The 22,331-nt window shown below is 41.1% G+C and overlaps 1 protein-coding gene across 1 annotated transcript in view; it reads left to right on the top strand.

Annotated features, from left to right (window-relative positions):
- Window positions 1–10,712: 10,712 nt before the first annotated feature.
- The window catches only part of LOC124799028 (damage-control phosphatase ARMT1-like), a 67,587-nt gene continuing 55,968 nt past the window's right edge, over window positions 10,713–22,331 (top strand). Inside the window, exons 1-2 of the mRNA XM_047262564.1 lie at window positions 10,713–11,606; window positions 12,565–12,670. Of these exons, the coding sequence (XP_047118520.1) occupies window positions 11,482–11,606; window positions 12,565–12,670 (231 nt within the window). The 5' untranslated portion in view covers window positions 10,713–11,481. The remainder of the gene's footprint in view (window positions 11,607–12,564; window positions 12,671–22,331) is intronic.

The following is a 22,331-nucleotide window of genomic DNA, read 5'->3' as shown; positions in this document are numbered from 1 at the left end:
GAATACAGTCTGAACACAGCTGTAAAATGTTCAATCAGATCTTTCTAAGATTTCAAAGTGGTGCAATGATTGGCAACTTGCTTTAAATGTTCAAAAATTGTATCCTATGAATATAATATTAGTGAGTCAGAAATGGAATCTGTAAAATCATACAGGTACTCTAGGCAACACTTAGTAGAGACGTGAAGTGGCATGATCACATAAGCCCAGCTGTGGGTAAAGCAGGTTATTATCCTACCATCAGGTGGTCTGTGGTCGTCCCCTCTACACTAGTGTCTAACAAATGTGGAGTTTGGAGGTCGTATGAGGACTACTGTGCACTTTACACCAGAACTGTGCCAGACTGCCAGCCAGAAACTTTGTTGCAGGATTATACTTATGCTTTATATGGAGCTACTATGTCAACGTCTGCTGGTCTGTACGAAAGCTTACAATCAAACTCCAGTAAGAGAGGAGGACATACCAAAACCGGCTACATCGCTACATTTAGGTTCTTTGAAAGTATGTACATGATCTTTGACTTATGGAATGCTGCTCAGACATGGCAGCAGTTTATCGATTTGGTTCTGCAATGCCTGTCGTTTTGCATACCTAGATGATATTTTTACCTTTCCTGCCATTGAAGCTTGCAAACGTTTAGAGCAGTACACTGTGGTTCTGAACAGTTAAAAATGTGTTCAGGCAATCTGAGATTATCTTCCTGGGCCACCAAATTGCATCTGTGGGCTCCCTACCGCCACCAGAATAGATCAAAGCCATCCTGCAGATACGAAAATCGAAGACCATTAAAGAATTATGCCGGTTTCCGGAATGTTGAATTTTTATGGCCAACTTCTACCACATTCAGCAGAACGGTCTGCAAGTTAGAAACAACGCCTCAGATGAGTCGATTTATGCAATGAGCTCCAAATTTGAAACCGCAAAACAGAGTCTGATGAGTGCTGCACCTTCTTGCACACCCCAAGCTTGATGCACTCTTAACATTAGTACTGGATGTGAGACAGACAGGTTATTGCTGCAGTGTTGCAACAATGGTCAGATGGCTCATGGCAACTGCTTACACAGTAGTCACACAAGCTGTCACCATCACAGCAGAAGTGGAGTACCTATAACCGTGAGCTTCTTGCTATGTATGAAGCAGTGAAGTACTTTTGTCCACAGTTAGAAGTAAGGGAATTCAACATCTACTCTGACCATAAACCGTTGACGTATGCCTTCAAGTGGAACACTGGAATTCATTGCCCAAATTCAGCACAGACATCAAGCGCATATTGAGTATTGACAATGTAATTGCTGATTACCTCTTGCATGTCAACAATGTGTCACATACCTATGGTGCAACGTTATGAAGTGTCTCGCCACATGCGTGCGCCTGTCAGTGATTTCCCAGATACTGCGTTACGTTTCACGGAAATGCACATGATAGGACGACTGCTTCCGTCGAAAAACCAGTTCTACTTACTAACTACGATAGATCGTTTCACTCGTTGGCCGAAAGTCGTGCTAGTGGGCAAAGTTCCCGCAGAAACATAAGCTTCAACTTTCATGTCGATGTGTTTAGCTAGGTTTGATTGTACTCCGCACATTAAACCAACCACAGACGACAATTTAAGTCTGATTTGTTCGTCCAGCTTGGAATCATCTGTAAATATGTGCACCATAAAATCACCTGGTATCATCAGGCGAGCAGCAGCGTGATCGAGTGACGACAGCATTGCTTCAAAGCTACACTTATGCGTCATGACGTCAACTGGATGACCACACGTCCAACAGCTTTTCTTGGTAAGTTCCACTTACAAGCCAGACATGAATTCCTCGATAGCAGAGCTGGTTCATGGGAAGCATTATGTCTCCTGGGAGAATTTATTGACGTGAATTTTCTGAAATCATCATCTCAATATCATTCAGACTTTATATAATGTTTGCAGCACTGCAGAGAACACATCTGCCCTCACAAAGCCTCTAGACTTGGTACACCACCTAGTTACGTACATCAGGAATTGGACTATTGCTCGTACGTAATGCTATGTATGGACTGATTGAAACCACTGTTACACTTTCCTTACACTGTTCTGCATGGTGTCGTAAGGAAAGGTACACGAATGCTACGAGGCTAATCTGGAAAGTAGGGTAGTAGTGGGACAAAGAGAGTGTCGCCCCATTCCAAATTGTTGCAAAATTTATTCAAGATGGCGAATCCAAGATGGTGGCGTTAGATGTAGCAATGTCGCAATGACGTCATGGTGGAAAGTTTAAATTTTGGCAGGAAAATAGGTCAATTGGGATACCTTCACTAACCTTACCCCCTTCACTTCCTTTCTCCCTCCCCTCCACCAGAAAATGGCTGGAAGTCCAAATTTTGTTGGGCACCTCCACTAACCTAAGAAAATGACGGGAAAATAAGTCACTTGGGCTACCTTTACTAACCTAAGTCATCTGACCACCACTTCTTCCTTGGAAGTGGAGGGAAAAGGAATCAGCCTGTGCTGGGCTGTTGAATAGGATGGACATAAGCCTTTATTTTGCATGCAGTCTTTATTTCAAGAATCTGAGGCAGTAACTCCATCCAGTGTTTTCACCATGGATTTTGGAGACCAACTGATCTAGTACAGAGTACCACTACCAAGGGCACTGTCGTGCTTCTGTGACGAAATTCAAGATGGCGGTCTGTGGGAAAAATGGCTGGAAAAGGACTCAGCCTGTTCTGGGCTGCTGGATAGGAAGCACTGTACGTATTTTGGAACAATTTATTTAGGGATTTCACGTAGTATATTTATTACACTGATACAAAACACTCACCCTGGCACAATTGGGGTCGCAGTAAATAGTCTACAGATCTACAAACTACTCGTAAATCATCGAAATAGTCAGTACACTGATGTACAGACAAGCAAACAACTCGTAAATTGTCAAAATAATGCATGTAAAAGGCTCTGCAAACTCGCTTGCTAATCGTCATCTGTCGAAATTATGTGTTGCACAGCCTGCACACCTATTCACGAAATAATAAAACCGACACTACAACAACATGTAAATTGACAAAAGTAACGCATGTGTAACGCTATGACAACATGCTCACAACGCTTAAATAGTTGAAAATAATGCAGAGCACAAACTCTTGTTGCATGTAAAAAACGCTTTTGAACTATCGTCAAGAGCAGCATATCAGCAAACTCTACCCTACAAAGGTCCCAAGGCATGCATACTGGACGGGGCGCTCATGCCGGTCACATACGGGAGACGTCTCTGGGCCACGTGCACATGTTTACCATTGCTGGCGCGATGCCTCTCTACCTGCGATCCAGCAAAGATCTAATTGCCGAGCGACTCACCATTGTAGGTGCAGATAAAAAGTTGTCCGTGTTATACTGACGTCACAGGTCTATGTAAATAATAGCCAAGTCTCTCTCTCTGAATGCGCTTTAGAAATCCTTTGCAATGCTTCCCAGAATAGCACAGGGTGCATTGTTCCTTGTGATCTTAATGGGACACGCAAGATGTGTCTAGCCACGCACATGTTTACCTGCCCAGCTTGGCTGACACATCGCCACAAAATGTTCACATAGCGACTCACCATCACTGGCACAGCTAAAAGGTTCTCAATGTTATACTGACGTTAAAGGGCTATGTAAATAAAATCCAAGTCTACCTCTCGGAAATAGTAAAGTGCCACAGAAATAGATAACAGTCGCTTTTGTAGGAGCTTTCGTGATCTCTCAGTTTGTCTGAAGGGAAATTCTTGCCCTAACAGAACCTGTTTACGAAAATATCCCAGAATAACGCTGAATGCATTCCTCCTGATGGTTCTGACGTGGCACCCCGTCTATCACGCGTTACACTTCCTGGAAATCGTTAAGTCCTGCTTTCAACAAACATCTCAAAACGCAAACCTTCTCACCGCTATGTAGAGGCTCCTATGTCCCAGCACAAGGGATGCCTTGCGAATGAGTGGACCATTCTGATCAGCTCTTACTGAATTTATCCGCCAAATTACTGATGTTGCTGGTGTGGAAGCTATGTCCGCCTTTTTCATTCTGCAGACGTGATTTTCAGCGGCAAAACTATTTTGTACAGATCGCCATATTGCACTAACAGTTAAACCCTGCAAAAGTGGCCTACAGATCGTCAAATACGGGAAGACTCTTGCTAAATGACACTGCTCTGCCACTGAGTACGAAAGTTTGAATATTTCAGCGTGAAACCAATCTCCACGTACCATATCGCTGTAGTGCACACACAATTCGTATTCTGCAGCATACAAAATCACACCTTTTGCATCATGCATACAGCTATAGAGCGACACACACTCGTACATATATTTTGAAGACAGACAGCATAAGAACACCATATATATTCTACGCAGCACTAGGTATTTCCCACGGGGTCGGGCATTCATCCACCAGAGCCGACAGTCACAAGTCGTCCGCTCCTGATGCGTGACCAGAGTACTCTCAGTAGACCAAAGTCACTCTCCAAACTGTTGTACAAAGACGGGCTCATTTCCCCTCGGCACAAAGGCGTTACTGTTTCTGGCCATGACCTGCTTGCTTGTTTGCTTTCCAGATTCTGAGAATACAAGAACACATGTATTTCCACACGGTTTGTCAGAATATTATACCATTTATACGATACTTCTCGATATCAAGCAAACAGCACACAGCACACTGCTTGCATAGCAGTATCGATCGTACAATATAATTCCGAAGACATAGACTCGAAATTATTTCTCTAGAAACTCGAAACTTTGGCGAACTAGAGCGTGCTGTTAACCAATGAGTAACTAGAAATGTATCCCATCTGCGAAAACCTTTACGTGAAAACTCGAAAAAATAGAGGAATCTGATATTTCCACTCACGAATACCGATGTCGGTGATGTAACAGATTCCATATCATTCTTATAACTTACAAAGTCATCTAAGGTGTTTCTCACGTCTAGAGAACCAGCAAACGTGTCTTCCACCTGTTTTTCACCTGCTACATGTGCACACCACAATCGATGTTCTCTCAACTACATAAAGGCGCGAAATGTGGAGAAGCAGTCAACTGGGCAATTTACATGAGGGGGAACAATGGTCCAGCGCAAACACACTTCAGTATTGAATCTTCTCAAATTTCCATGCAATCACGACACCTGTCTAACACATACTAAGTATTAGTTCGCTATTCGGCCGTCTAGAGGACGACACGGTTGTTAGCTACGTTCCTGCATTCCAACAGGCCACTCGATTCAGACAGATCATACTGTTAGCCTGAAACATGAATCATTTCCATCACAGACCACTGGCGCTGTGAGCCACGCACAATCAGACAAATTCATTATAGGAAATGGGCCACATATATATTTTATCACTGTACTTAACAATTAAATATTACTATCGCGGTCTCAATTGGACAACATTCTAAAATGAGCAAAGTATCGGAAATACACCCTGCTGACGGCTGTGGCTCTGTAAATAGAAATATCTGTTCCATTCTTTTGACTAGTCATACTTTCCCCACTGCTATCACAGTATTCCACGTCAAATCCATACTTTGCTTATGACTGGACATAATCATTTTTTTTGCACACATGTCAGAACACACACACATACTTTACAAGCCTGATGCTCAAGGTGAAGCTATCATGCATTCCCTACTACTAAGTATAATACTCCTCCAATAACTGATTGCTAACGATACGAGATATTACTGATCAAAAATCAGTGATTTATGACCTGGCTCATAAATTTTTCTTGCGAGTGGTACCACTATGTATTAGAAAGAGATACTAAAATGTAAACTTTCACGGCCGGAAATATCATATCCATTATAATTATCCGGGCTGTTATGCCGTAGTCGGTTATGAATTCTGAGGTGATTCCCAACGTTTCGTCTCCGACTGCGGGAGAGATCTTCAAGGGGGTCCGTAGCTTGATGGAAGGTCCAACACACGCACTGGCTCGCTACTGACTGCCGCTAAATTCCGTGTCCGCGCGCCCCCGCGCCGCGGCGTGACGTGACACAACACACGTAATTATACACAGTTAAAAGTCTTTCGATCGCGAAGCACACACCGCCCGCCGTCCCCTGTCCATTGGACCGCACACGCTCCCAGGAGTCAGGATGCACTGGCGTTCCCCACGAAGTGACGACGCGGCAGTCAGCTGTCTAACCACTGCGCAAGTGTCAGTTCAGGTCCCGCAAGAATGAAGCGGTGGCATCCCTTTGAAACATGACACCTGAGAAATACCTGTCGAAATACGTGTTCACCTAGGAACCATTGCTGGCGTGCTGATGCAGAGTTGCAGGTCCAGCACTGAGAAGGATGTAACAGAACAGCCCGTTCATTACTTACCAGAACGACACCGAATGCATTCTTCCGGATGGTCCTAACGAGACACCACGTATTCCCTTCCTGGAAACCGTGACATCCTGCTTTCAGTATACCTCTCAGAAACGGTAAACGTTCTCACCGCTAAAAGCCCTCAACATGTCTGTACACGCTCGCGATAAAAGCATTCTTGTTGTTTGGAAAGAGAGCACTGTCTAAGCACAGACGGGAAAATCGGAACAATTACGTAAACAGAATTCGAAGCACTTTCCTACAGAAGAGAAAAATGGCTGGAATTTTCGGTGTCCTACAGCTACTGGTCTGGAGATATCGTAAAGCCACAGTGGCGGATGAGTGACGACATCCCCGCCACAGGTGAGCTGCTTCAACTTGTCTTTGAACACTTGCTTTCTCAGAACTTGCCATAGATACCTTGCCTCCATCTTGTTCGATTCAGTTTGGTGTAACTGCAATTACATATTAGGATTGCTACCGCCATCTGACACCAAGCAATGTACTGGATATGTCTTCTCTTCACGACTGTGGTTCTGGAACGAATCTCAGTATCTATAGCGCACATAATTTTTCAGGTTAAAAAAAATAATTCATTACCTTACGACTATCGACTTACTGAATCTATACCTCCTTCACGATAGGACACGCAGTCATTTTCTCTGGACACACAAGACACTGTAACTTTACACTGCAACGGATACGCATTTCAGACAGACAGTGCAGATATCATTTATATGTGTACAGCACCAGAAAAAATTATGGCATGACCACATTCACACCAGCTACGTGTCTCGATTCTCTTCAGTTCTAGGAAATAATTTAACGTTTAAGTTTGCCAGTCAGCACTTCCAGAAGGTGTTTCGTCCTGTTAAGACTCTCTCAAACAAGTGTTACGAAGTACAGGCATCCAGCACCATGTGATAATGAATATCTCACCCGCGGTGGTAATGCTTGGAAAGACATCACCAACGCTGGTTGGTGTATTGTAAGGACATCACTATCGATGGAACAACAAGGAAAATGCATGGGTAAGCTTAGGGGTGTCGATGAGGGGACGCATTGTTACAGCTGTATTGCCTGTCCTGTTTGTGCACTATAGCAAGTAGAAGAGACTGAGAACAACGACTGATTGTAGATTAAAAGTTTATGAAAGACACTGAACAGATTAAAGTTATTGCATTTTTGTTTGTAACCCTATGTTGCACTCTTGCATGTAATAGTGGATTATACACACATCAAAAAAAGTTTTGCATTACCTCGGTTCCAAGAGTTCCAGGGCCTGTACAGAAAATTTGAATAAAGATCAACATAAACATAATTTATGCCCTTTCTATTGCTGATGAAAACCACACATTGCATGTTGTATCACCATACTTCGAGACCTTCAGAAGTGGTGGTCCAGATTGCTGAACACACCGGTACCTCTAATAACCAGTAACACGACCTGTTGCACTGATGCATGCCTGTATTCGTCATGGCATACAATCCACAAGTTCATCAAGGCACTGTTGGTCCACATTGTCCCACTCCTCAATGGCGATTTGGCATAGATCCCTCCGAGTAGTTGGTGGGTCACATCGTCCATAAACAGCCATTTTCAGTCTATCCCAGGCATGTTCGATAGGGTTCATGTCTGGAGAACATGCTGGCCACTCTAGTCGAGTGTTGCCGTTATACTGAACGAAGTCATTCGCAAGATGTGCACGTTAGGTGCGCGAATTGTCGTCCATGAAGACGAATGCCTCGTCAATATGCTGTCGATATGGTTGCACTATCGGTCAGAAGATGGCATTGACATCATACAGCCATTATGGCGCCTTCCATGACCACCAGCGGCGTACATCGACCGCACATAATGCCATCCCAAAGCAGCTGTGAAACTACACCTTGCTGCACTCACTGGACAATGTGTCTAAGACGTTCAGCCTGACCGGGCTGCCTCTAAACACGTCTCTGATAATTGTCTGGTTGAAGGAATATGCGACACTCATTGGTGAAGAGAACGTGATGCAATCCTGAGTGGTGCATTCCACATGTTGTTGGGCCCACATGTACCACGCTGGATGGTGTCGCGGTTGCAAAGATGGACCTCACCATGGATGTCAGGAGTGAAGTTGCACATCATGCAGCATATTGCAAACAGTTTGTGTTGTAACACGGCGTCTTGTATCTGCACGAAAAGCATTATTCGACATGGTAGCGTTGCTGTAAGGTTTCCTCCGAGCCATAATCTGTAGATAGTGGTCATCCACTACAGTATTAGCCCTTGCTCGGCCTGAGCGAGGCATGTCATCGACATTTCCTGTCTCTCTGTATCTCCTCCATGTCTGAACAACATCGCTTTGGGTCACTTGGAGACGTCTGGACACTTCCCTTATTGAGAGCCCTTCCTGGCACAAAGTAACAAGGCGGACGCGATCAAACAGCGGTATTGACCATCTAGGCATGGTTGAACTATGGACAACATGAGATGTGTACCTCCATCCTGGTGGAATGACTGGAACTGATCAGCTGTTGGACCCCCCTCTAATAGGTGCTGCTCAAAAATGTTTCAAATGGCTCTAAGCACTATGGGACTTAACATCTGAGGTCATCAGTCACCTAGACTTAGAACTACTTAAACCTAATTAACCTAAGGATATTGCACACATCCATGCCCGAGGCAGGATTCGAACCCGCGGCCGTAGCAACAGTGCGGTTCCGGATTGAAGCGCCTAGACACACTCGTCCATAGCGGCCGGCTGGCGCTGCTCATGCATGGTTGTTTACATTTTTGGATGGATTTAGTGACATCTCTGAACAGTCAAAGGGACTGTGTCTGTGATACAATATCCACAGTCAACGTCTGTCTTCAGGAGTTCTGGGAATCGGGGAGATGCAAAACCTTTTTTGATGTGTGGTTTACATTCATAAAATTAACACTAGTTAAATTAAATTAAACCTTTGTTTAGTTGTTTAAGTTAAATTAAATTAACACTAGTTGCATCTAGTACTGGTCATTTTCTTCCTAATAATGTGCGCAATCCTTCTGCTGACTTATATTGTACCACGACCTCCTATGAAAAAGTCTACATGCACACTATGCAATTCACTGTAGAGTACAATCAGAAAGATAACATAACAGTACGATTAGGATATCTGCCTGTTCCATTCGTGAATACGTCTCGGGGAGAATGATGTTCGAATCTTAAATGACTCTATGCGCATTGTAACTGGTCTAAAGGCCCGTCCACACGCAACGATCTGTCTGCGCAAATGTCTGCGCACATCACATCTGCGCAGACAGATCGTTGCGTGTGGACAGAAGATTTGCACCAACCTGAGGTGTGTGCAAACCTGGAAGTTGGAGTTGGAGGTTTGAGCGAAACCTCTCAAATCTGTGATTTCAAACCACATCTGCGCAGACAAGTTGGAGCGTGTGGACAGAAGATCGCCGCAAATCTGGCGCGAAACAGCTGTTTGCTCAGTCTAGTGTTTGTATTTGTGCGCACAGGGCATTAAAATGGCTGATACTCGTCAGTGTTCTCGAGAGTTTGTTAGTGAATTCATTGAAATATATAGAAACCACCCATGTTTCTGGAAGATTAAAAGTAAAGAATATAGTGACCGAGACAAAATGACAGTACCATACAATGCTCTAATTGAAAAACTGCGGGTAGTTGACCCCTCGGCAAAGAGAGAAATAGTAATAAAAAAATAAAAAATTCTTTGCGAACTGTTTACCGAAAAGAGTTATCCAAAGTACAGAAACCTAGAAGATCTGGTGTAGGAGTAGATCAAGTATACCAGCCAACGTTATGGTATTTTGATCTGCTTGGCTTTCTTAAGGTTCGCCCTGCAAATCTCGCAGTAAATTTACGTGAGAAAACTGCTTTCGCTTTACCAACCACTGCCTACACCATTTTGACCGCTTTCTCTGTTTCCTGCGGTTGGTCTGAATGTTTTTTGCAACGCAAGTTGCGAACACAGACCACAACAGAACTTCCTCCATTTCTATATATCAAAAGAACCGAATTAAATTTTTAACGTTTACGGGGAGCGTAGTCGCTAGCCACTGATATTTCTTTTCTCCACCGACAGATGGCGGGCGAGTAGTAGATTGGGGTTTGTGTCGTGTGAACACACCACATTTGCAGCGATCTTTTGCATGTACAGACATCTGCGCCGATGTCTGCGCAGACAGATCGTTGCGTGTGGACCGGGCTTAATATTCTCTTCACGAACCCCAGGGAGCGAGATGTGGGGGACCGTCCGCTGCAGTGTATCCTCATAATACTGGTTCTTGAAGCCTTGTATGCAGGCTTTCGAAGGACAGCTGGGGTCTTTTTATTTTTTTTTCTACTAAGTGTTGCTGAGAATGAACAATCTGTTGACAGGACAGTTAACTTGTTAAACTTTTGTAATTTATAATTAGCTCGTAACTATTAACAGGTTCTTCTCTTTGCTGAGGATAGAAAGAGTCAAGAATAGCTGCAGCTGTTTTTAGCTAGTGGTACTGGTCATTTTCTTCCTAATAATGTGCACAATCCTTCTGCTGACTTATATTGTACCACGACCTCCTATGAAAAAGTTGTGATTGTACGTATTTCTTAAATAGGCAACTGACAACTTCCGTCGTAATTGATAGCTTGCAAAGAAGTGTAAAGATCAACCATACTTGACGTCACCTATGACCTTAACCTGAACCCAATATAAAGCAAAGCTCCCTCACCATACATGCGAAATATCGCGTTTTAGGATTTTTTGCTTCTTTTGTTGACACTCTATACAATAACTAGTATTGTTGCTAACCTCGAAACTTACGAAGAAATTATCCCTGAACCAAAGAATAGCGACCAGTACTAAAAAAAAATACGCTGCTGAAGTTGCGTCATGTTTGTTTACAATTGTGTCGTCTGCAAGTGTGAAACTCTATATTGTTTTCCCTCTTGAGTTCATTAGTATTGTTGGCACGTGTTATTTGGGTTTCGTATTTGTATGCCAAACAGAGTAGGCATTAGAATTAGCCTTGCGCTTCGGAAGCGAAGCTGCAGATGTACGGTATCATTAATTTCGTTTTTTTCTAGACGCGTGTGATTTGATAACAAGAACGTTACATAAAGATCGAAATGCGTGCATATGCAAAGACTTTTCTCAGGTTTAGGTCGCTGGACTGATGCAGTTGTTCGAGTGGCTTTTTAACTTTTTGCATATTTGTATTTTATTTGCAATGCGTTCGAATGAAGATTGCATTGATGTGGAAACTCCACCAGGTGTGCCACTCAGCGCTCAGTATATGAGGTAAATTTAATTTACTTGTTATCTCAAAAATCGTGCATTACAGTGAGTGTGGCCGTCGTTATTTAAGAGTTCTTATGTGTGCTTCCTGTAAAATGCAAAAAAAAACATAAAATAAAAAATGCATATAAAGAATTACATATTTCTACAGATGTCTCGAAGAAATATTTCTCTGCATTTAGTCCTACCTGCTATAACTAAGAAAATTCGAAATCAAGTGAGTACAATCCAAACACAAAGCTTTTGGGAATGAATATTTATTGTCCAATGGCGTGAAATAAACACAAGTAGATACATACAAAGAGAATATCATCAGCCATTACACTCATATCATCAGTGTTTAACAGCCAGTACCTTGTGGTGGCGTGCCGTTTCTGTAATCACCCAATTCTGACATATGAGATTCTATGAAATGCTTAAAACATGAACACAGGGATTAAAACTGCGTGATAATTTGTCCAAGGAGATAGAAGAGAATTATAATAGGCCTACATATATTTGCAGTCAAAGTAGGAATTTTAAATATTATGTACTACGCAGTTAAGGATTACTAACAATAAGAGGATAAAAAAAAGGCGATTGCTGGTGTATGTGTTAAGCAAACTTGTTCCAAGTATGTAAAATTTAAGAGAACTACACAGTAGGTATAACTGACAGTCAAAGACATGGACCTCAGTTTTGTGATATTAAAGGCTTATGTTCTTTCTGGAATCCTGATTTTTTTTTACATTTTTTGTCGTTTTCGTAAATATCATAATGTAAATGCTGAGACGATTCCTCCAACAATGTCATAGCCTACAACTTGTTCTGCCCTCTGCTCGTTAGACACTCTTGTATATTCATATATCTACATACTGTATATTACTTACGTTTTCCTTGTATTAAGTTGGCAGATCCCGTATGATTGTAGAATCCTTGGACAAATACATTAGTAATACTGAATGCAATTTATATTTTTCAGGAGTTTTGCGTATGCAACAGTGAAGGATCGGCTACCCGTTATATTGACCCAGGTCATTGATCATTTAGTGCGAGACAAGGAAGAAATCATTAAAGAACATGGAGAGGTAAAGTTCTTAAAGCAGTCTCCATTTCTTTTGTTAACATTATTTTTTATGATACACCAAAATTTTACTTGGATGATCATGCACTTAGCAAAATTTGTCTTTTATTTGGAAATTAGAGTAAGATCAACAAATTTAAATTCATGAAGCTATATGATGTAAGAGCATAGCTGTGCTGTAAGATTCCATGCATTTTTTTAAAGAAAAAATGTTAATGATGTAATAATTATGGCAAAGAATGATATTCAGTGAAGAAAATTTTGTGGGAATACATTATTTGTATGGAGATGACTACATCATGCTGCAGTGCAGTTGTTTTGGAAAGTTTTAATCCTGGAAAAATTTGTTGAGATATAATTATCAGAAACTTTTATTTCATACATGTCTGCAGTCCCTATAAAAGACACTGTTCATATTAAGCAATAATAAGAAATTATTTAATCAGGCAGAAACTTGTTTACTGGTCTCAAGTAGGTACTAACTGACTGACAGTAGTTGCTCTGTATTGTAGGCCCATAACTTCAAAAGCAATGTTGTTAATCTAAAATAAAATGATGAAATAGGAATGAGAATTGAGTTTGCATCAAATCATTGCTGTTGATTTTCAGTCATTGGGTTGGGTTGATGTGGTCCACTACAGCTTCCTCCCTTATATAGGGTACCTTAACATGTTGTTTGCCCTCTACAAATGCTTCTGGTGCCACGAAAGTTGTTCCCTGATGTTCTTCCATATATTTCTTTCTTCACCGATTCTGCAGAGAACTGTCTCATCTCTTTTATTATCGGCTCACTTTTTCAGCATTCTTCCATAGCACGACATCTTGAATGCTTCAGTTCTCATTCTTTCTGGTGCGCCAGTTTGTGCTGTTGATTGGAAGTGTAATGTGCAGTGCTGACGAGAGCAGTAGACTGATGAGAAGAAAACAAATCAGAAAGCTAGTGGCATAAAAGGCAGATAACAATGCCCCATCATGACATGTCATACCTGCATGAGAGTGATGAGTTGCTAAAATAGACTCAGATAACTCATTGTTGCAAAAGGTGACTAAAAGGAGTCCCATCATAGGTGAGTTAACACATTGATAGCAACTGTTATCAGGACAACTAAGATGCATTCTGTGATGTGCAACACTTTCATTTCCTGTGAAGATTCCGCGCACCTCACATTTGCGTTGATTTATACGGACACCCAAAAGCTACCATTATAGTAAATTTGTTACGAAGGAGATGATGGTTCATTATGTAACAACAACATAATAGCCCATAGACATTGCAGTCACTACCAATGCCTGTGCTATAAACTCCCCATGAATGTCCATTCCGGGACATTAGGACTCTGATGTATGGCAGATAGGCACTTTTGTAATGGGTGGCACCCATGGAGAGGGAATACAAATGAAGTGAGTAGCATCGGGATAGTTCATCTGCAGTGAAATGTATCAGACTGTCCAGATGAGTTACTGTGTTCACATGGTCACCTCAGATAGAAAACAGAATTATAGGATAGAGAAATATAACCCAGTAACTTTTTCGTCTTTGGGCACTGCACACCACAGAGGAGAATTGAGTAATTTACCCAATACTTAGCATACTCCAGAACTGGCATAAAACATTTCACAACAATGGAGCTAGATGTGATAAACTGAGAAAAGACACGAAACGAATCTGTTGATCAAAACACTGAGCACTAAGAAATTACAGACAATTCACACCTGTGACAATCTTAGAAGGTTACTAGTCACCATCACTCCTTACAACAAACTTAATACCTCAGGGTCTCATCTTTCATTAAGACCTCACTTTACAAACTGACAAAATAGTGCAATAACGTGGAGTGACACAGTTACGCTCTGAGTGTTGCATTTAGAGAGGATCAAAAGATAACAGAGGGTATTGCTACTTTGATCTAGACCAATACCTTTGAAGGGAATGTTATACCCGAGATGGTAAAGGTTATAGTATGTAAGGGCAACATTAAACCTCATGTTTTCACACCTGTTAAGTGCCCGAGTTTCGGATATATATCTTCCCACTCAGTTAATGATTGCATGTTGCAGAGCATCAACACATCAAGACAGACCATGAGAGCAACTAGTCTGTTACACTGCCTGATAAAAAAAGCAAAGCACAGATAAGACATAGTTGGATGTCAGAGTAACTTTGTATGCATACATACACCATTGGTGAGTACATAAATGATTAGAATTGCAGTTCTCTGTGCAGTGTAGAACAGCCACCAGAGTGCATTAGGGTTGTTTGCATGTAATGTTGTCTACAAGGGGCATAAACAGCGTCAGATATTGAGGAATCACTGTGAAGGACATGGAGATGCTGCACACTTGTGTGAGACAGTGGTATCAACACCTGACAAAAAATGAGAGAGAGGTTATTGTAAGTGTCCATTTGGCCAGCTGATTGAATCATGCAATATCCAGGTTTGTGAGGCACTCCCATGTGGCAGTGGCCCGATGTTGGACAGCATGGAAAAGTGAGGGCACGTATAAGCATCGTCAAGGTTTTCCTCAACCACGTCTGACCACCACAAGGGAGGATTTGCCATACTGTGCAACAGGCACATTATAACACTTTCACTACCCCATCCACCCTCTGAGAACATGTTATGGACTTCTTGAGGTTTTCTGTGTCATCCCACGCCATTGGTCAGGTAAGTTTTCAGGTCAATACTAGTAGTGATTGAGGGATTTCTGATAGCACAATGACAAATCACAAACACCCTCATGTGTTAACACTGTAGTGTCCAAGTCCAATCATAACTTGGGCTACAGCACTGTGTTCAAAAGACCGCGCCACAATGTAGCTCAGGCCATGATTTTGTTGACGCGCGAGCAACCTGTCACTCAGAAACTGGATTCTTTTCATATGAGAACAGTGTACAGACATCTCACTACCTGTCCCTGGACAGGTACTGCCTTCTGTTGTCAATTTCTAGAATTATTTTGAAAGAAACTAGCGAATTTAAAAGCTGCTGTCGTGAACAATTAAGCCGATATGTGATCACATTGTCATTATTTTGTGTAAATACACATTAGATGTACTCATTAGATGCCCCCCCCCCCCCCCTCCATTGAACCATTGACCTTGACATTGGTGGAGAGGCATGCCTCATTGATAACATATAGCCGTACCATAGGCCCAACCATGATGGAGGGAGGCTAGACAAATGTGTTTCCTGAAGAGGCACAGCTACTTTTCAGTAGGTGCAGAGGCAACAGTCTGCATGGTTCACTGATCTGACCTTGTAACATCAACCAAAACGGCCTTACTCTGCTGGCACTACAAATGGCTGAAAGCAAGGGGAAACTACAGCCGTAACTTTTCCTGAGGGCACGCAGATGTACTCTATGGTTAAATGATGATGGCATCCTCTTGGGTAAAATATTCCAGAAGTAAAATAGTCCCCCATTTGGATCTCCACGCGGGGACTACTCAGGAAGACGTTGTTATCAGGAGAAACAAAACTGGCGTTCTACGGATCGGAGCATGGGATGTCAGATTCCTTCATCTGGCAGGTAGGTTAGAAAGTCTAAAAAGGGAAGTGGATGGGTTGAAGTTACATATAGTGGAAATTAGTGAAGTTCGGAGGCGGGAGGAACAGGACTTCTGGTCAAGTAAATACAGGGTTGTAAATACAAAATCAAATAGGGCTAATGCAGGAGTAGGTTTGATAAGGAATAAAAAAATAGGAACGTGGATAAGCTACTATGAACAGCGTAGTGAACACATTATTGTAGCCAAGATAGACACGAGGCCCACATCGACCACGGTGGTACAAGTTTATATACCAAATAGCTCTGCAGATGAGGAGGAGACTGAGGAAATGTATGATGAGATAAAAGAAATTATTCAGATAATTATGGGAGATAAAAATTTTGTAGTCATGGGGGACTGGAATTCGATAGTAGGAAAAGGAAGAGAGGAAAAAGTAGTAGGTGAATATGGACTGGGTGAAAGGAATGAAAGAGAATCCGCCTGGTAGAATTTTGCACAGAGCATAATTTAATTACAGCTAACACTTGGTTTAAGAATCATGAAAGAAGGTTGCATATGTGGAAGAGACCTGGAGACACTGGAAGGTTTCAGATTGATTATATAATGCTAAGACAGAGATTTCGGAACCAGATCTTAAATAGTAAGGCATTTCCAACAGTAGATGTCGACTCTGACCACAATTTATTGGGTATGAACTACAGATTAAAACTGAAAAATCTGCAAATTTAAGGAGATGGGACCTGGATAAATTGAAAAAACCACAAGTTGTTCAGAGTTTCAGAGGAAGCATTAGGGAGCGACTGACGAGATGAAATAGTGAACGTAGCAGAGGATCAAATAGGTAAAAAGATGTGTGCTAGTAGAAATCCCTGGGGGAACACAAGATATATTGAATTTAATTGATGAAAGGAGAAAATATAAAATTGCAATAAATGGAGTAAGCGAAAGGGAATAAAAATGTCTAAAAAATGAGATTGACAGGAAGTGCAAAATGGCTAGAGAACAAACGTAAGGATGTAGAAAGTTATATCACTAGGGCTAAGACAGATGCTGCCTGTAGGAAAATTAGAGAAACCTTTGGAGAGAAAAGAACCACTTGTATGAATGTGAATAGCTCAGATGGAAAACCAGTCCTAAGCAAAGAGGGGAAATCAGAAAGCTGGAAGGAATACATAGAGGGTCTGTACAAGGGAGATGTACTTGAGGGCAATATTATGGAAATGGAAGAGGATGTAGATGAAGATAGAAGGGAGAAATAATGGTGCATGAAAAATTTGACAAAGCACTGAAAGACTCAAGTTTAGACAAGACCCCGGGAGTTGGCAACATTCCATTAGAGCTACTGATAGCTGTGGGAGAGTCATTCATGACAAAACTCTTCCATCTGGTGTGCAAGATGTATGAGACGGGCGTCAGATTCCGAGGACTATGTAATAATTCCAATTCTAAAGAAAGCAGGTGCTGACAGCTGTGAAATCAGTTTAATAAGTCACAGTTGTAAAATACTAACATAAATCCTTTACAGAAGAATGGAAAAACTGGCACAAGCCGATCTCAGGGAAGGTCAGTTTGGATTCCGGAGAAATGTAGGAACATGCGAGGCAATACTGACCCTATGATTTCTCATTGAAGTTAGGTTAAGAAAAGGCAAACCTACATTTGTAGCATTTGTAGACTTAGAGGAAGCTTTTGACAACGTTGACTGGAATACTCTCTTTCAAATTCTAAAGGTGCCAGGAGTAAAGTACAGGGAATGAAAGGCTATTTACAATTTGTACAGAAACCAGATGGCAGTTATAAGAGTCGAGGGGCACAAAAGGGAGGCAGTGGTTGAGAAGTGAGTAAGACAGGGTTGTAGCCTTTCCCTTAAGTTATTCAATCTGTATATTGAGTAAACAGCCTAGGAAACCAAAGAAAAAATTGGAGTAGGAATTAAAGTCCAGGGAGAAGAAATAAAAATTTTGAGATTTGCTGATGACATTGTAATTTTGTCAGAGACAGCAAAGGACTTGGAAGAGCAGTTGAATGGCATGGACAGTGTGTTGAAAGGAGGATATAAGATGAACATCGGCCAAATCAAAATGAGGATAATGGAACGTAGCTGAGGGAATTAGATTAGGCATTGAGACACTTAAAGTAGTAGATGAGTTTTGCTATTTGAGAAACAAAATAACTGATGATGGACGAAGTACGGAGGATATAAAATGTTCACTGGCAGTCGCATGGAAAGTGTGTTGAAGAAGAGAAATTTGTTAACATCGAATATAGATTTGTCAGGAAGTCCTTTCAGAAAGTACTTGTATGGAGTGTTGCCATTTATGGAAGTGAAACATGGATGATAAACGGTTTAGACAAGAAGAGAATAGAAGCTTTTGAAATGTGGTGCTACAGAAGAATGCTGAAGATTAAATGGGTACATCACATAACTAATAAGGAGGTACTGAACAGAATTGGGGAGAAGAGAAATTTGTGGTACAACTTGACTATAAGAAGGGGTCGGTTGATTGGACACATTCTGCGGCATCAAGGGATCACTAATTTAGTGCTGGAGGGAAGTGTGGGGGGAAAAATTGTAGAGAGATACCAAATGATGAATACAGTAAACAGATTCAGAAGGATGTAGGTTGCAGTAGTTACTCGGAGATGAAGAGGCTTGCATAGGATAGAGAAGCATGGAGAGCTGCATCAAACCAGTCTTTGGACTGAAGACCACAACAACTCATTAGATTTTGCATTTTGCTGTTATTCTGCTACAGATATTTCATGTTTGTTGAGTGAGTACAAGATTTTGGAAGGACAAGAAGAAGAAATCGCTCAGTCACTCATCTTGCACTTGTTTTTGGAGAGACAATCGTACTTTCTGTCATCATAATTTTAAATTTGCAACCTGTCAAAGAACTAATGTAAATATGAAAAAGAAATCTTGAAACTTGGTCTTTTTTGTAGTATATATTATTCTTTATGACATGTCAATTACATATGTACCAGTAACACTTTAAATAATGGCATAAATGGCTGGTTGTTAAAATGTTAGCTTTCATGTGACAATGTTGTGATATCATTTTTCAACAGAACAATGCTCATTCACGCATGGCACGTGTGTCTATGAACTGTCTGCATGATGTTGGAATACTCCATGGCTAGCAAGTTAGTCAGATCTGTCCCTGATGGAACATTGTGGGACAATCTCAGATGTTAACTTTGTCCCAGTGCCAGTATTCAAGGTATCAAGGACCAGATACAACAGCTTGCCTCAGGAGGGGATGCAGTTGCGTTATGACACCCCTCCCACCCAAATCAGTGTAAGCATCCAGGCCAGTGAGGGTACAACATCATACTAATAAGTGGACTTATACTGCCAAATTCTTTGTAAACTTGACTCAATATTGTAATCGCTGCAGTAACATCATAGATCCTGCCAAAGTGTGACATTTCATTTCGTTTCCTCCTTTCCTGGGTGTGTCACTTTTTTGTCAGGCAGGGCCGATGTAAACTGCCCAGAAATACACCATGCTTCATTTACTGATTTGTCCAGCATTCAAGAATGAGAAAAAGATTAAGGCATACAAAATGCCTGACTGCATACCATATTATGTTACTAGAGAGCAGGACGAACTGCCATGCGCTATCAGTATGTTACCAAACTTCGATAACACAGTAGCAAAACTTAACAGGATGTAACGAAAATACACTGTCTAACATTCTCAACTATTTGACCTAGAATGGGGGTGGAATATTATTTTTAAGCAGAAGCAGGATAGTATCCGCTCAAAAAGTATTACTGAAAACACTTTCCACACAAGTATTGAAACCAGGACATGCACGGGAAAATTCAACTTTACTGATGTGACTCTCACAAATATACATTCATTTTGAAAATAATAGGTTTATAGTCTGTTTTTCATGTTGGTATTCTGGTTGCTATGAGTTTATTTATCAATTATCATTTTTTATTTATAGTTCACATTTGCCGTTTGAGTTTACATATTGTAATTTTGTCAGTTGGAGATAGTGATTGGAGCTGTGGATGCTAGAAAACGGAGTGCCAAATGGAGAATTTGGAACATTTCAGACATGTTCTTCTATTTGATTTTAATAGAGGGGTGACAGCAGTGGGGGCAGCCAGAAACATTTGCCCCATGTATGGAGTAATGGGTAATGCCATTGGACACAGCATGGCAAGAAAATGATTTTCTCACTTGAAGGTGGATTGTTTTGACATTAATGGCTCTTCACATTCGGCTGTGATACAGATTGTTTAAACCCATTAATCCACAGTGAAGCAATGAAAAATGTGGCATGGAATGTAACCATATTATGAAAAGGATAGTTGCTGCTCACCATATAGGGAAATGCTGAGTTGCAGAAAGGCACAAAAAGCCTGACACAACGGTCAACAAGGCCTTTGTCAGACACACACACACACACACACACACACACACACACACACACACACACATGGCCACAGTCTCTGGCAGCTGAAGCAAGACTGAAGGCTTGTTCAGACTGTAAAACTGTCCTCATCGAATTTTTCTGTAGAATAACAACAGTGAACACGTGTGTTGTGGGGCGATCACCCTGCTGTAGAAATAATTCAAAAGCCAAGATGGCTTAAATACTGTGTGTGTTGTGGGGAGATCACTCTATTGTAGAAATAATTCAAAAGCCAAGGGTTTCAACACACTAAAGGTGCTATCATCAGATCTGAATGTAGCTTAACATGTATAAATCATTTGGATATAACGATACGTGAGGCAGACCAGCTGATATAAAATCATTGTCGTAGAAATAAAAAATGGAATAGAATGACCATGAGAGCAGTTGTTTTTTAATTTTTATTTCTACGACAATGATTTTATTCAGCTGGTCTGCCTCATGTATCATTATATCCAAATGATTTATACATGTTAAGCTACATTCAGATCCGATGATGGCACCTTTAGTGTGTTGAAACCGATCATCTAGTAAACAGTATTTAAGCGATCTTGGCTTTTGAATTATTTCTAGAATAACAGCACTTTTCCACCAGAAGAGTAAAGAGAAATTTTTTCAGTTAACCACAATTCGTGATAAATATGTCAGTGTCATATTATTTTTAGCCCCATATACAATGCTTACAGAAAGTTTAGGGTCAGTATAAATACTTTTGGAGATTTAATGTTTTTATTTTGTAGCAGGGCAAAGAAAATGGTATACCTGTTCTTCCAACTACAGTGTTATCTTTCTCTAAAACCTCTGGTTCTTCAGCTATGAAATTTTTCCTTCCATTTTATTACAGCATAGCTACCATAAAAATAATACTAACACAACCTGGGGAAATTTTGTACTTATTTGTTCATCTCTCAAACTAATTTTTCCCACGTAAATTCAGTGGCAAATTTTGGCAGTTTCATTCTATGGTAGCTCCCCTTTGGCAACACTCACACCAATTCTGACTGCTCTTTTTTTTTGGTCTTGTTTGTGATGGATCCACAGCCAGAACCAGATTAATTTCTGAGTAAATAGTACATATACATTGTTTACATAAATAAACTACGTTGTTGTTGTTGTGGTCTTCAGTCCTGAGACTGGTTTGATGCAGCTCTCCATGCTACTCTATCCTGTGCAAGCTTCTTCATCTCCCAGTACCTACTGCAACCTACATCCTTCTGAATCTGCTTAGTGTATTGATCTCTTGGTCTCCCTCTACGATTTTTACCCTCCACGCTGCCCTCCAATGCTAAATTTGTGATCCCTTGATGCCTCAAAACATGGCCTACCAACCGATCCCTTCTTCTAGTCAAGTTGTGCCACAAACTTCTCTTCTCCCCAATCCTATTCAATACCTCCTCATTAGTTACGTGATCTACCCACCTTATCTTCAGCATTCTTCTGTAGCACCACATTTCGAAAGCTTCTATTCTCTTCTTGTCCAAACTGGTTATCGTCCATGTTTCACTTCCATACATGGCTACTCTCCATACAAATACTTTCAGAAACGACTTCCTCACACTTAAATCTATACTCGATGTTAACAAATTTCTCTTCTTCAGAAACGATTTCCTTGCCATTGCCAGTCTACATTTTATATCCTCTCTACTTCGACCATCATCAGTTATTTTACTCCCTAAATAGCAAAACTCCTTTACTACTTTAAGTGTCTCATTTCCTAATC

This window comes from Schistocerca piceifrons, chromosome 5 (genome assembly GCF_021461385.2).
Source record: "Schistocerca piceifrons isolate TAMUIC-IGC-003096 chromosome 5, iqSchPice1.1, whole genome shotgun sequence".
NCBI classification, from domain to species: domain Eukaryota; kingdom Metazoa; phylum Arthropoda; class Insecta; order Orthoptera; family Acrididae; genus Schistocerca; species Schistocerca piceifrons.
This window is presented reverse-complemented; position numbering and strand designations above follow the sequence as displayed.